Genomic DNA, 14,704 nt, shown 5'->3' with positions numbered 1-14,704 from the left:
ATAAGCAAAATTTAAGCATTACAATAAAAAGAGAGCAAGAATATGATCTTGATCTAAAAACCAAGATGTCCAAATGCATGCAATTACCTACTTTTATAGGCCAAAATTAAAAACTATTGATTTGTTGACTAATTGTTAAGTGGATGACTACATCTTGACTTAGTGACAATCCTTATTTTCTTGTCTGAACAAAACGATATTGCTAACATTAAAATTTAGACAGACTTAATCATGAAAGTTCTAGGAAGTTGTCATGTTTTTTCAAAAAAAAAAGATTGAGGTCATTTAGACTTTTAAAACTCGTGATATGGGTTAAACACTAAACAGTGTCTGAGTTGTTGGACAGATTCAAACTTCTCCATTGTTGCTATAATTTAGACTTCCAAATAGCAAAATTGAGTCTTGCTTTTCCATGAATATTTTAGGCTTATATCTTAGCTTTATATCCATATAGAGTATACTTAAATCCAAGTTTTACAGCTCTAGATATGATCTGATGACCGAACAATGTTTTAACTTGAGTTGAACCAGCATCTCTTTTCTAAGTTTGCCCCTCTCTTTGCTTTTTTAATTTCAATACTTAAACTCATCAATCAATTCTTTTATTTATGTGATAGGCTTGCATTTAAGATAAATATTTACTATAAATTAAAGGTATATTATGGTATTAGACTTGTTATTAAAAAACATGTTTTAGTTGATGAGTTATTGATATTTCAAGTGCAAAATGATGATATAAATCCTTGATAAAAATGAACTTTTAAGTATTAATCACAAGAATAGGATTTAAAGGCATCATGTGACGTTTTGAAATAGATCCTAATTTTTGATAATTTTCACAATTCTTGCAAAATGTATGTTAGCCTTTGAACATGGTGGGCCAATAAAATCGACTTTGTAAGATTTTTGCAATTATATTTCTTGATGAGAAATGGCCCTTATATGACCTAAAATGACAAAATTTAATAACACTATTTACCTTATTATCAGGAATGGGTCTTTAAAATATTTGATCATAATAATATTTGAATAAATAAGGGTCATCTCAATAAAAGTTCTTCACTTCATTCAAGAACTTTCTTTTATCTTAGGTACTCTAATGAGCTGACAATTGTTTTAAAACAAGAAAATTGATAATATTAGCAAACCAAGGCATTGTAGAGACAGAAAGTAAAGATTCATCAGGAAAGTAGTCATCGATTGGTGTGATGTCAGATTTCAAATCTGTTATCAATCTTGACAAATGATTTACAATAATATTTTTGATGCCTTTCTTGTCTTTGATTGTGATATCAAATTCTTAAAGTAATAAAATTCACTACATCAATCTAGCCTTATAATCTTTCTTAAAAAGAAGATATTTTAATGCTCAATGATCACTAAAAACAATAACAGGTGAGTCAATAAGATAAGACATGAATTTTTCACATGCAAATACTACTACAAGTAATTCTTTTTCAGTGGTGGTGTAATTCATTGGAGCACTAATTAAAGTTTTACTTATATAGTAAATTACATAATTTTCTTATCTTTTTTTTTTTATCTCAAAACAACAACCACGATATAATCAATAGCGCCACATATTATTTCAAAAGGTAATAATCAATTAGGAGGTTGATGACAGGAGCAGAAGTAAGTAAGCTTTTAAGTTTAGCAAAGGCTTCTTCATAATGTTCAGTCTATTAAAAAATATTATTATTTGTTAGAAGGTTATTCAAGGGCTTAAATATCACACTAAAATATTTGATAAACCTTCTATAAAAACCAGCTTATTCTAAGAATGATCTACCATCTTTAATAGATTTTGGTGTTGGCAAGTTAGCAATTAACTCAATTTTAGATTTGTCAACCTCAATTCCTTTTTATGAAATAATGTGACCAAGTATAATGTCATTTGTTATCATAAAGTGATAGTTTTCCCAATTCAGTACAAGATTCTTCTCTTCATACCTACTTAAAACCTTTTTTAAGTTAATTGCTAAACAATCATCAAATGAATTACCAAAAATAGAAAAATCATTTATAAAAATTTCAAGAAAACATTCAACCATATCACTAAATATATTGAACATGCATCTTTTAAACATGATCGGTGCATTGCATAATCTAAAAGACATCCTTCAATATGCAAAAGTATCAAATGGACATATAAAAATAGTCTTTTCTTTGTAATATTTAGATCCAACCCCTTCCTTACCCTCAGAGATTAACTCATCATCTTTTTCATAAGGTTCAAAAATGAGTTTTTCAATAACCTTATCACTGCGAAGAGTGATGAGTGATTTGACTGGATTTTTGTGTTGGTTTTTGGAATTACTTACATTTATATTGTGCTGCCCCTTGAGATTTTTTTATGGTTGAGATGGAAACTTACCTATCTCTTGGAAACTGAGAGCAGATGTGAACTTTGTAAGAGTATCTTTAAAATCTGTCATGCTTTGAGCAAGTTGAGTATTAATTGTCTCTTGTTTTTCAATGAATACATGCAATATTTTCTCAAATTTTCTTTTATAAGGTGGAGCATAAAGGGGTGCATATTTATGAGAATTTTGAAAATTATAGTGTGTTTGATACGGTGGTTGTGAAGTTTGTGTATTATTATTATTACTCTTTCAATTAAAATTTGAGTGATTTCTTTAACTAGGGTTATATGTTTGTGAGTATGAGTTATGATTGGACCTTTGAAAACTATTTAAAGCATGAGCTTGTTCATGGAGACATTTCTTAAAAGAAAACAAAGTTAAACAGTCATTAGTTGAATGTTCATTGGTTTTATAGATTTGACATATAATGTCTTGAACAGATTTTAATTAACCACTCCTTTTCAATTCTAGTACCTCAAATTTTCTAGCTAAAGATGCAAACTAGGCTTGGAGGTCATGATCTTCCATAAGGTTGTACATACCTCCACTAAATATATAAGATTGACTTTTACTGATGCCTCATAAATGTTTGTAGTGTTCTAATTTTGAGCATTTTCAGCTAGCAAGTTTAGGTACTCCATTGCTTCATTAGGGTCTTTATCTTCAAAAGTTTCATTGCACATCAATTCAATCATTTGTCTATCTCTAGGTGTTAACCCTTTATAAAAATATGAAACCAATCTTCATATTTCAAAACTATGATGAAGGCAAGTATTAAGCAAGTCTCGATATCTATCCTAATATTGGTAAAATGTTTCTTTTGATTTTTGAGTGAAAGTGATGATTTTTCTTTTGAAAGAGTTTATTTTATGAGATGGAAAAAACTTCTTTAAAAATTGTTGTTGCATTTCATCCCATTCACAAATAGATCATGGTCTCAAAATTTGTAACCATGTTTTAGCTTAATCTTTCAATGAAAAAGGAAAAAGCTTTAATTTGATGGTGTTTATGCTACAATTGAAGTTATTATATGTGTTACAAACCTCCTCAAATTCCCTTAAATGCAAGTATGAATTTTTTAAATCTAAGCCATGAAAAAAAAGATAAAAATTGAATAATGCTCGGTTTAAAATTAAAATGAGATGCATCAGCTGGGAAAAATATGCATGATGGTGCAGTTGCTCTTATAGGATTCATGTGGTCTCTAAGTGTTCTAACACTATTATTTTTATTATTCTCATTATGAAGCGACTGGTTATCTTCTTTAACCATATTTTTTAAAAATGATAAGGATACCCTATAAAGTCTACCACTTAATGTACGTGACCAAACTCTTATACACGTGTAGAAATAGAATAAAAGGAAGAAGAAAAGAAAAGAAAAGAAACAAATTTAGATACAAGAAAAGTGGAAAGAAAAAATAAAATAAATACTATAATTTGCACAAGAATTTACCTTTTCGACAACGAGGCCAAAAACTTGACATGACCAAAAGATTGATGTCTTTTCCCAAGTATAGGAATGCCAAAGTAATAAGTAACCCGACAAGACCGATATCGAACCACAAGGACGTTAACTATAACAACAATAACAATAATAAGAATAATGATAATAAATACAAAACATATTAGTATCAAACATTAGGGTTAATGTTGAGTTTATATTATACTTATTCTTATATCATTAGTGTAACTTTTTCACCTTAACATATTAAACTTAACTAAATATAATAAAAGAGAAAAACATAAATAAATAAGATAAGAATATAAATAAGATAAAAGTTAACTAAGTAAAGGAAAGGAAATGAGAAGTATAAATAAGAGATTAATATAAGAAAAACTTAAATATGACAAGAGAGAGTAAGAACATGATCTTGATCTGAAAATCAAGATAAATGCCTCCTTTTATATACCAAAATTAAAAAAATATTAATTTATTGACTAATTGTTAAGGGGGTGATCATATCTTAACTTGATAATAATCTTTATCTTCTTGTCTGAACAAAACATATATTTGATAAAAGTTTTTTTTTATTGTTTTTAATACGATGATAAAGTTATAATATTTAATATATAAGAGTGTTTTGTTATTAAATTGACTATAAAAATAAACTTGAAGTAATTTATATTTTTCTTTATTATTTTAAGTGATATTTAAAATTTAGTATGTATATAATTTTTCTAAACATAAAAATAAATAAATAAAATTTTAAGGAGTATAGTTTAATTGATCAGATTTTAATTTTTTTTTAAAAATTATTAATTTAAATTTTATAAATTTTAAAATTATATAATTATAATTTTAAAATTTATAAAATTAGATGAAATAGGCGAGTTGCATAAATATATTAATAATAATAAATAATAATAAATAAATAGAAGGTTGGATGGAATTTAAATTGCCAATCAATAGGTATGGTGACGTGAACTTGAGTAACACTGAGTTCGCAAGATTCTTCTCACCGCATCTCTCTTTCTTATATAACTAACATTCATTCTTTTCTCTTTTTTCATCCCCCACTCTTTCTGATAAACCCCAGATCAAGATAGCATCATTTCTAACAATAAACCACCCAATGTTGAACTAGAAGGTGCTTATCTTCTTTGCTTTTCCTTTTCTGCTTGACAAATTTAATTTTGTTATAAGTCTGCGTTTTCAGTCAAATGGGTTCTTGTAGAATGGTTCCTTGAACTTGATCTGTGGTGGGCTTGTGGAATTCTTGTCGGATTTTAGAGAATTTGATCGTCAAGGTACAGTTTCTTTTTGATGTGGTATTGTTCTTCTTCATTTTATTGAGATAAAGATTGTGGTACATCCATTTTAGCACAAGTGTTGTAAGAATTGATATAATCCCTAGTTAAATATGAGATTTTGAGTTAAGGTCAAGGGTGTGGTTTGGTCTGGTGATTAATTGAAGAATGGTTTTTGGGTTAGGTTGTTGGTGAATTTAGTAGCTGGGTTTTGACGATAATAGTCTGTGCTGGGCTTTTAACGAATTGTTCAGATTAGATTGCACAACTAGGAATTTGTATGTTAGATAGAGTTGAATGAGTAATAAGTAGTTTTGCTAAGTGTTTTGTCTCAATAGGTATATGTGCTGATTGGAAGGATTTTGGTGGAATGTTTATGGGATGAGATGACTTTGATGGGCTACTGGCTATATTTTCACTTGATCATACAGTTAGGTGAAGATTAGAGATGGCTAGCCCTACGGCAAACAAAACTAGAAGTGCGCTTGAGGGTTTATTAAGAGAAGGATCATTTAAATGGCTATTTGGAAAGGGAAATTCTTTTAATGAAGAATTTGAGGAGATGGAAAGGTCTCCATCAGCTGGCAGGAATTGGATAGCTGAGCTCTCTCCACTTGCTAATGTGGTTGTTCGTAGATGCTCAAAGTAAGTTGTGCTACTCTTTTTGTGTTCTTGCTTGTTCTTTTCCCATGCTGTAGTTTCTGTGCAAATTATGATTCAGTTGATTTAGGAACTTTCTATATAGTTTGACTTTCTATATGACCATCTTGTAGGCTGGTGTTCCCTTTTCACTTAGACAGTCTGATTGCTAACTCAAAGTATATGAATTTCCTTTCTACTGCAATTTTCATCTCCTTATGGTCAAGGGCTATGATGCAGAATCCTTGGCATTTCTGCTTGTGAACTTCAAGAAAGCTTCAATGCAGAGGCTTCTGATTCATTAAAGCATCATTCCTGTTATGCGAGAAACTTCTTGGAATACTGTTGCTTCAGAGCACTGGCTTTATCAACTCAAGTAACTGGTCATCTAGCTGATAAAAAGTTCCGACGGTTGACATATGACATGATGCTAGCTTGGACTACTCCAGCAGCTGCTAGCCAACCAGTGCTCAATGTAAAATTCTGCACTTAATCATGCTGACCTTACTCATTTGTATGTCACTAGATGTCCAAAATAACATCAGTTTTTTTTTATATATAACTAAGCTGTTTCTCACAATTTTGGCATGGAGATTCACACTTGCTCCCTTCTTGCATGGATATTGTAGAAGGTTTAGAAGAATCTAATGTTGAATTCCAAACATACACCCACTCCCCCATCCCTCTAAGCTCATGCATGCATGTTGGTCTTTGTGTGCTTGTTACTAGTATCTGCATTTTCCCCTGTCCTTTTGAATGTTTTGGCTAATATGGAGCAATTTTATGTAGAAAGTTTATGGCACCTTACTGTTGATTTGTTGACTGTGGATTTTATTTCCTTTTAGTTAGATGAGGACTTAACAGTTGGTCTAGAGGCCTTCTCTCGAATAGCTCCAGCGGTTCCAATCATTGCCAATGTGGTTATCAGTGAAAATCTTTTTGATGTGCTTACTAAGGCAACTGATGGCCGGCTTCAATTCTCCATCTATGACAAGTACCTAAGTGGACTAGAAAGGTAACTTTTTTGTTCCTTAACTGATGGGATGTACAGTACATCGTTTCCAACAAGATCCTTTGTCATGCAGTACAAGCACCTGTCATTTTATGATGTAGTTGCCCAACCAACAAATGCTGAAGTACTTTTGTTTTTCTATATTTATTAAGTTTCTTACTTCTTAGGTTTGCCTAGAATGCTCTTTTTTTCTCATTTATTATTTTCTGTCTGCTTTATTCCCAGGAACTGAATTTTTTTCATGTACTTGTTTGTTAAATCACACAGGAAGAGACTATATCGTAAAATACATCACAAAGAAACAATATGGATTATCAAGAAAGCATACAGCCTTACTCACAACCCTATCAAAAAATTTATGTCCAAGGAAGGTCACATAAATACCTCACATATCCATTACCACACAGTGAAACATAAAGCTAGATCAGCTAGCAAATTATCCTTATTAGTTGCATTTTGTATAGAGCTTTTAATAGTGTGTCAGGCTTGTTTTGAGTTGATGCCTTTTTCTTCCTTGATGTTTTTTTCTTGTTATCCTATCAATATATAGAATATATCAGGTTGGATCTTGTTAGGTGTCACCATAAAAGCTGACTGAATGATGTGACTAAGATGATGTTTCATTCAGAAATGGCTGTACAGTTTTATTTTTGTTTCCTTTTTGACAACCCGCAAAATGTTCTCTTTAAATATACCTGATTGTAAAGATCATAATATTTCATTTAAAGATTGTGCAATATATAGTGGCAATTTTTATGTTCAGTAGGATCAATATATTTTTGCACCTGTAATGTTATGTTGTGTAGGCACATACATCCAGGATTTATATTTTATGTTTATATTCTCTACAGGGCAATAAAAAAGATGAAGACTCAATCAGATTCATCACTCCTTTCTACACTGCGATTGTCAAGAAGAGAGAAGATTCTGGAAGTAGATGGAACAGTGACAACCCAACCAGTTCTTGAACATGTTGGAATATCTACATGGCCAGGTAGGTTCATTGGATAAGTGATTCGGTAAATTCATTGTATTTGTTCCCTTCTCTTTGTGAAAAGGAAATCAAGGTAAGGTGTAACATACTTGCAAAAGAGGTTATGATATAGAAAGATGATAAAATTTCCCCGTACTTCTGATAACTATATGCTGTGCAATATTTGCCTAATTTCTTCTATTTACTGTCATGTGCATACAGGTCGTCTAACTCTCACCGACCATGCACTGTACTTTGAAGCTCTCCGTGTGGTATCCTATGACAAGCCAAAAATATATGATTTGTCAGATGACCTAAAACAGATTATTAAACCTGAATTGACTGGGCCATGGGGTACTCGTCTTTTTGACAAGGCAGTCTTCTATAAATCTATTTCCTTGTAAGGCATGATTCGTGTTTATTTTCCTTTCCATTGATGAAACATATGTTTTGAACTTTATTAGCATTAACCTCTAATTGTTTCTCATGTAGATCAGAGCCAGCTGTCATTGAGTTTCCTGAGCTTAAAGGCCATACTCGTCGTGATTACTGGTTGGCAATTATTCGGGAAATTTTATACGTTCACAGATTTATAAAAAAGTTCAAGATCTCTGGAGTTGAACGGGATGAAGCTCTTTCAAGGGCTGTGCTTGGAATTCTGCGACTTCAAGCAATTCAAGAAATTAGTGCTGTGAATTCTGTTTGCTGTGAAACTCTTCTTATGTTTAATCTTTGTGATCAACTTCCTGGTGGAGATTTGATACTGGAAACCCTGGCAAACATGTCCTCCATAAGGGAACTAGATCGGACTAACAATTATAAGGCTGGAGGTGGGATGTATTCAATCTCTTCCTTGGCCATGATTTCCAATTTAGGGTTTGTGCTAGGAACAAGTTCAGGTGATCTTAATGAGGCTGGGCTTGTTGTTGGTGAGATAGCTGTGGGAGAGATGAGTTCATTGGAGAAGGTGGTTAAGGAATCTCAAAACAGCTACAAAAAAACTGTGCTAGCACAAGAAACAGTTGATGGAGTTAAAGTAGATGGCATTGATACCAATCTGGCAGTAATGAAGGTGATGCTAGTTATAGTACTAAGTAACTCTGAGTTTCAATTTTACCAAGCACATTTGCTTCCTTGTTCCATCTGCCTCTATTCCTTTCCATCATCAATGCCATGGTAAGACATTAGAATGAATGGAAATGGAGATGTTTGCTGACAAGGCTAAGAACTATAAATTACCCTATAGGAATCAGTAACGGCTTTTTTGTGCCTGAATTCTTTCTGCTATTTACATTATTTGAAATAAAGTTGCCAAGAATATATTGAGTTTTTTTGTGTGACAACAGGCCATTTTCTTAAAGCTCTTTTATATAGTACCTTCAATAATCTTTCTAATATTCCTTGCAAACATCTGGTGTTCGCAGGAGTTACTTCTCCCTGTTATGGAAGTTGTGGAGTGGCTTATTTCCTTGATACACTGGGATGACCCTATGAAGTCTTTGGTGTTCTGTTTGGTTCACACTTATGTCATTTGGAGGTAAGACATTAATTACATTATTGCTTACTGTTGGGCTTACTATAATGATGCAAAATCATCAAGTTATCCTAATAGTAGTGGAGTTTTTGTTTATCGACACTGCTGTATAGTTCATATAAATGTCTAAAGGATTAAACAGGGATGGAAATCACTGGTTATATTTAAATGCAATAAAGGGTGCCTTTGAGATTTTAATTTCTTTGGAAGTGCTCTCATTAGATGATCAAAGCTATGAATGCAATATGTAGTATGTTGAATTCCTTGCTGGATTACCTAGAATTAAGAAATCTAGCCTGCCCCTTATTTGCCTGTCCTTTGGGCTCTAAACCAAATTATGCCCTTTTCATTTGCTTTGTACCGTCTAGTAGGTTGGGATGATAGTTTTCTCTTCAATCTCCCCCCCCAAAAAAAAAATCCACTTCTTTTTCTCTTTTCTTGATTTGCGAAGCCCTCAAAAGCATGAACCTAGCTTGAAAATTTAGGTAAAAAAAAAAAAAAAATCCACTTCTTTTTCTCTTTCCCCCAAAAAAAAAATCCACTTCTTTTTCTCTTTTCTTGATTTGCGAAGCCCTCAAAAGCATGAACCTAGCTTGAAAATTTAGGTTCTTTATCTTAATTTACCGTCACTACTAGTTTTCATCATAAAAGACAAATGAAACAAAATCGTGTTAAAGAACAAACTTTTCATGGTCAACTGTATTAGAAACCGAATCAAACAATAATTTTGTGTGATTTCCAAATATTTCCAACCTGCCCCAGTTTAACTGTTGGAGACTGGGATTTTATTAGGATGGAAACATGAATTGCACAGTTACTGACATAATCTTGTGTGTGAAATGGTTTATTCATGGATGCATTCTGTGCACCAACAGAAGATTGAATTGCATAATGGTTTTTTTTTTTTTTTGAAATACAGATTTGGTAGCCATTTCAAATTTGCCTTCCATGGGATTTGAATATGATGGTCATGTCAGAACTCTATCTTTTTTTCCCACTAGAGGTTTTTTCATATGTAAATAATGAATGGTGGGACTCTGGTTATTGGATTCAGAAAGAGCATTCATGAACTTTCTCCCATGGATTCCTATTTGATTTCATAGCCCTTCGAAGCCACTTTGAGAAATGTGCGAAACTGATTTATGGGTGAATCTTTCTAAAATATTAGCTAGTTATATATCTAATCATATATATCAAAATGTTTCTGGATTGATAGGAAGCATATTTGATCTTGGATGAAAACCTAGGTGCAATTATGTAAATTTCTTTATACATTCACAGTTGTTGAAAGATAGTGTCACAGAGGAGGAAGTTCCTGAAAGGGGGAGAGATTTCTCTGTAGGATTAGGCTGATTTCTCTACAATGTTACGGAGACAGTTTTTTCCTTCAACAAGTACTTACTGGATCTGCATTTTAGGGGATGGCTGAGCTATGCCTTTGGATTGATGACCATCTTTCTTGCTATCTTTATGGTGCTCACACGATTTTGTAATCAAGGAAGGCCTGTTGATAAACTCAAGGTAATAGCACCTCCACCAATGAACACGGTGGAGCAGCTTTTAGCTGTTCAGAATGCTATTTCTCAAGCTGAACAGTTCATCCAGGATGGAAACATTATCCTCCTCAAGTTTCGTGCCTTGCTGTTGTCCATTTTCCCCCAGGTTACTCTCTGTCACTCTCCTTGCGGGCCAGCATGTCTGATCTTTTCTAATTTTAACCTTCTTCATATGTCATAAATCATAAGTGCATTAGGAGTATAATTACACGTCTATTCTCCATATTCTATTCAAATTACTCAACTGCATTCTGCTTTTGGGTGTTTATGTAATTACAAGGCAAGCGAGAAATTTGCTTTCACTCTCCTGTGTGTTGCTTTGGTCGTGGTTTTCGTACCTAGCAAGTACATTACCCTGTTGATCTTTTTGGAGACATTTACAAGATATTCACCTCCAAGGAAAGCAAGCACAGAAAGATGGACAAGGAGATTAAGGGAGTGGTGGTTCAGTATACCAGCAGCTCCTGTTGTTCTTGAAAGAGAAAAGGAAGACAAAAAGAAGAAGTAATGGTGTTCCCTTTTATACATGTACAGTTATGTTTCCACAGAATCATCTGTGCGAGTGTAAATCTCAACCACGGAAGAAGAATCATTATTAGGAAAACAAAGAGTTTAAAAAGTTGATGTTTTACTACTACAAGGACTTGTTTATTTTCAATGAATGCGTGTTTGCTGGAAAATGGTTATTTTTTGGAAAGGGTTTCCATGTAATGTGAATTATTTTATGTTCTTTATTAGTGTTATAAAAACTATGAAAAATAATTTATTATGATAAATAATAAAGTAGATGGATGAAATTGAAAGAAAATTTAATTTTATAAATTATTTTAAATGAAACAAATAACAAATAAAACAAATAACAATTAAAAGAATAGAAATTAAATATGATATATAAAAAAATAAAGATAAAATTTGATAGATAAAAAAAATTCAATGGGGATAAGGATAAGAGGGAAAAAAATAAAAATTAAATTTTAAAGAATGAAATTGAAAAATATATATATATATATATATATAAAATAATAAAACAATGAAGGATTAAATTTGATATAATTAATAAATAATAAGATAATTCTGAATTTTTTTGCTTAAAAAATTTAGAAAACAAATTAAAATTTTCTTTTATTTATTGGCTAATTTTTTTAAAAAAATAAACAAATACAAAAAAAATTAAAAAACATTCCATAAAAATGAATCACTCTCCATAACCCACATTAGTTTCAGCATCTTATTGTTCCTTTAGATTGCTAAAGCTAAATCCAAAACTGGATCCTAAATAATTTAGGAACACTTAGCTTAGCTACCTAAAAAAAAGAATCTGAATTCGAATTACACTTGCATGCAGAAAAACAGCTGTTCTGAATCTCTGTCTTATCAAGAGTACATGTACATATGTTCGATTCAACAATACATGTCTTATTTTCTAACGGTAATTCCCACTTTGATCTCTCTCTTTACTTGAGGTGAAATCAACTGTACGTAAAATATTGAAACGGCACGCTTTCTTTTTGGAACTGTAGCTGTCGTTTATCCTCATTGAGCTGTCGTCATCTTTACAATCCATAACTGTGGTCTAAATTTAAATTTGAAACAAACGTAAAATTCTCGATATGGTTTTCTTTTGCAGACATGAACACAAAAAATAATTACTACCTCATGCAAAAGCAATGTACTTTGCAAAGCAAGAATACCAGTATATTTTCCCTTAATGATGGAGCAGCTATATATATCTACACATGTATGGTAAAAAGGTTACAAGCACTAATTCTCAAGAACAATGAGCAAATCTCAACTATTTATACACAGAACAAAATGAAACATCGTTTAACACTTTATTTCTGAAATTGAATAAAAAATATGAATAGGTATGTATCGGAGCTTTTATTGACACTAAAACCAGAAGAAGAAGAAAAAGATTCTGCCAAGAGACTGTCTTCTCTCCAAAATCAGAAGAAAGAAAACTAATAATACCCGCAGAACTCATTAATCTTCACCTCCAAGGCAGAAGTTGCTGAGATCATATTTGGAGAAGGAAAGAAATAAAGGATCCGTAGTATAGTTATTATAGCATGGCTGGTTTGCACAAAGAAACTCAGCTAAATTAGGTGTAAAGATTGGAATACTAGTCATGTAATTAGGATGGCGTGGCATAAAACATTGTCCTCGATCACCAATGCTCCCATAATTCTCATGATCAGTAATAGCTGAAGACGATTCATTATCATCGTTAAACTTCACCTTCTTGTTTTCCTCCATGGCCACCACCCTATTACCATTTTCTTTCCTTACGTGAGGTGCCGATGGGTCATCCTCGGACTGCGACAAGCCCGTTAGTTTTTGCACCAATGCCATAAAATCCTTAGGGTTTGTGTGGATGACTTTGGGCGAGTGGGTGTAGATGATCACCGGATGGGGCTTGATGGGACCTGTAACAGCTAGCGAAGACGCGGAGGATGAAGATGACGACGGCGGTGATGGAAATGATTTTTTGATCATGTGAGAGTCCTTGTTGACTTTCAAGGGTGGTGGTGGGTACATATTCTTGGTCTTTGCTTTGTGATCATGGAGATTTGCTGGGCTCATAAGATAAATAAATTAATTATTTTGCACCTGAATTTGTGGTTTTGAGCGGTGATGGTGGTGTTGTAGGGGTGGAGATGGGGGGCCAACAAATAAATATTATATATATATATATATGTATGTATATATAGACTGAGAGAGAGCGCGTAATTTAGGAATGACAGGACCGGTATTATGGTAATGCCAAGTGGATGCGGGAAGGGTATTATGGTAAGTTTGAAATAGGCATGTGAAAAAGGAGTTAGTTGCCTGTTAAGGAGGATGTTAAAACGGGAGTGGTGATATTAACACGTGTTTAGGCTACCGGATATTTCGGCAAATCTATATCTGTTTGTTAATTTCCAGGAAGCAAGGATTTCTCCTCTTCTTTATGACCCTAGGCGCTTTCTGCACCTATATCTGTTTGTTAATTACGCGCTCTCTCTCAGTCTATATATATATATATATATATTGCTTACACAATATTAAATATGCCCCGCGATGGTATCATTTTTATATTTTATTTTTATTTAATTTTATTATCATAAAATGGAAATTCTCTTTACAAAATTTTGTATTTTTTTTAATCTTCACACAACATGTCTTTTTTATTTATTAATAACAATGCTTTTTGTAATTAAAAAACCAGGTAATTAAAATAAATATTTATAAAAATTCTAAATAAAACAAACACTCTATTTTTTTACAAAAGAATATCTTTTTTTATTAGAAGCATATATAGTTTTTTAAATAAAAACTAATCATGAAATGTAAAACTCAATAAAAAAAAATCATGTTTTGATAATTTTTATACAAATGTATGAAACATTAAAAGAATAGTTAATTTTAAAAAATATATAAAAATTCACAATAAATATAAGACATATTATTCTAATTTAATATCTATGTAAAGTTTTTTTTTAAAAGAATTACATATTAGATTCATATATCTTTATTCATAAAATAATTGCTAATAATATTATAAAAAGCTCAAATTATATTTAGAAATTATGGTATTTATTAAATATCATTATAGTTATTTGTTTAAAAATAAATTTATTTTAAAATATAAAATAATTAAAAAAGAAAAAAAAATGAAGGGCAAAGTAGATGAAGCTTAGTCATGCCTGAACTTGCAAAGACAATCTAAGCACACATTGACTTGCAACGCTAGGTCAGCGCATCTTGCAATTTTCATTTTGAAATATACTTTCTTTTGAGTCTAGTTTTTTCATCTTATGTATAGCTAAAAACAAACGACAAGTCATTTTCATAAGCTATCTCTGTAAAATTTTTAATGATTTGAATCAAGGAGAAA

The 14,704-nt window shown here is 31.7% G+C and overlaps 2 protein-coding genes and 1 long non-coding RNA gene across 8 annotated transcripts; 2 read left to right on the top strand and 1 right to left on the bottom strand.

Moving 5' to 3' along the window:
- Positions 1-4,822: 4,822 nt before the first annotated feature.
- Positions 4,823-11,562, top strand: LOC105114471 (uncharacterized). Of its 6 annotated transcripts, none has more exons than XM_011011022.1 (11): positions 4,824-4,953; positions 5,041-5,113; positions 5,545-5,758; positions 5,993-6,227; positions 6,598-6,767; positions 7,616-7,758; positions 7,960-8,137; positions 8,230-8,809; positions 9,162-9,274; positions 10,690-10,933; positions 11,108-11,562. In XM_011011022.1, the coding sequence occupies exons 3-11, from the start codon at positions 5,562-5,564 to the stop codon at positions 11,333-11,335; spliced, it is 2,088 nt and encodes a 695-aa protein (XP_011009324.1). In that variant the 5' UTR covers positions 4,824-4,953; positions 5,041-5,113; positions 5,545-5,561; the 3' UTR covers positions 11,336-11,562. The 6 variants fall into 6 exon arrangements, with proteins under 6 accessions (XP_011009326.1, XP_011009324.1, XP_011009325.1 ...); XM_011011023.1 differs by having other exon boundaries at positions 5,452-5,758; XM_011011024.1 differs by lacking the exon at positions 5,041-5,113 and having other exon boundaries at positions 4,823-4,953.
- LOC105114470 (uncharacterized) lies at positions 9,284-10,180 on the top strand. Its single transcript, XR_840136.1, has 2 exons — positions 9,284-9,756; positions 9,877-10,180. It is a non-coding gene; the product is annotated as an uncharacterized LOC105114470 (long non-coding RNA).
- A 1,132-nt stretch (positions 11,563-12,694) lies between the features above and the next one.
- Positions 12,695-13,483, bottom strand: LOC105114469 (uncharacterized). Its single transcript, XM_011011017.1, has one exon. It carries the CDS (start codon positions 13,408-13,410, stop codon positions 12,811-12,813), a length of 600 nt encoding a protein of 199 aa, XP_011009319.1. The 5' UTR covers positions 13,411-13,483; the 3' UTR covers positions 12,695-12,810.
- Positions 13,484-14,704: the final 1,221 nt, after the last annotated feature.

This window comes from Populus euphratica, unplaced genomic scaffold (genome assembly GCF_000495115.2).
Source record: "Populus euphratica unplaced genomic scaffold, PopEup_1.0 scaffold531.1, whole genome shotgun sequence".
In the NCBI taxonomy this organism is placed as follows: domain Eukaryota; kingdom Viridiplantae; phylum Streptophyta; class Magnoliopsida; order Malpighiales; family Salicaceae; genus Populus; species Populus euphratica.
This window is presented reverse-complemented; position numbering and strand designations above follow the sequence as displayed.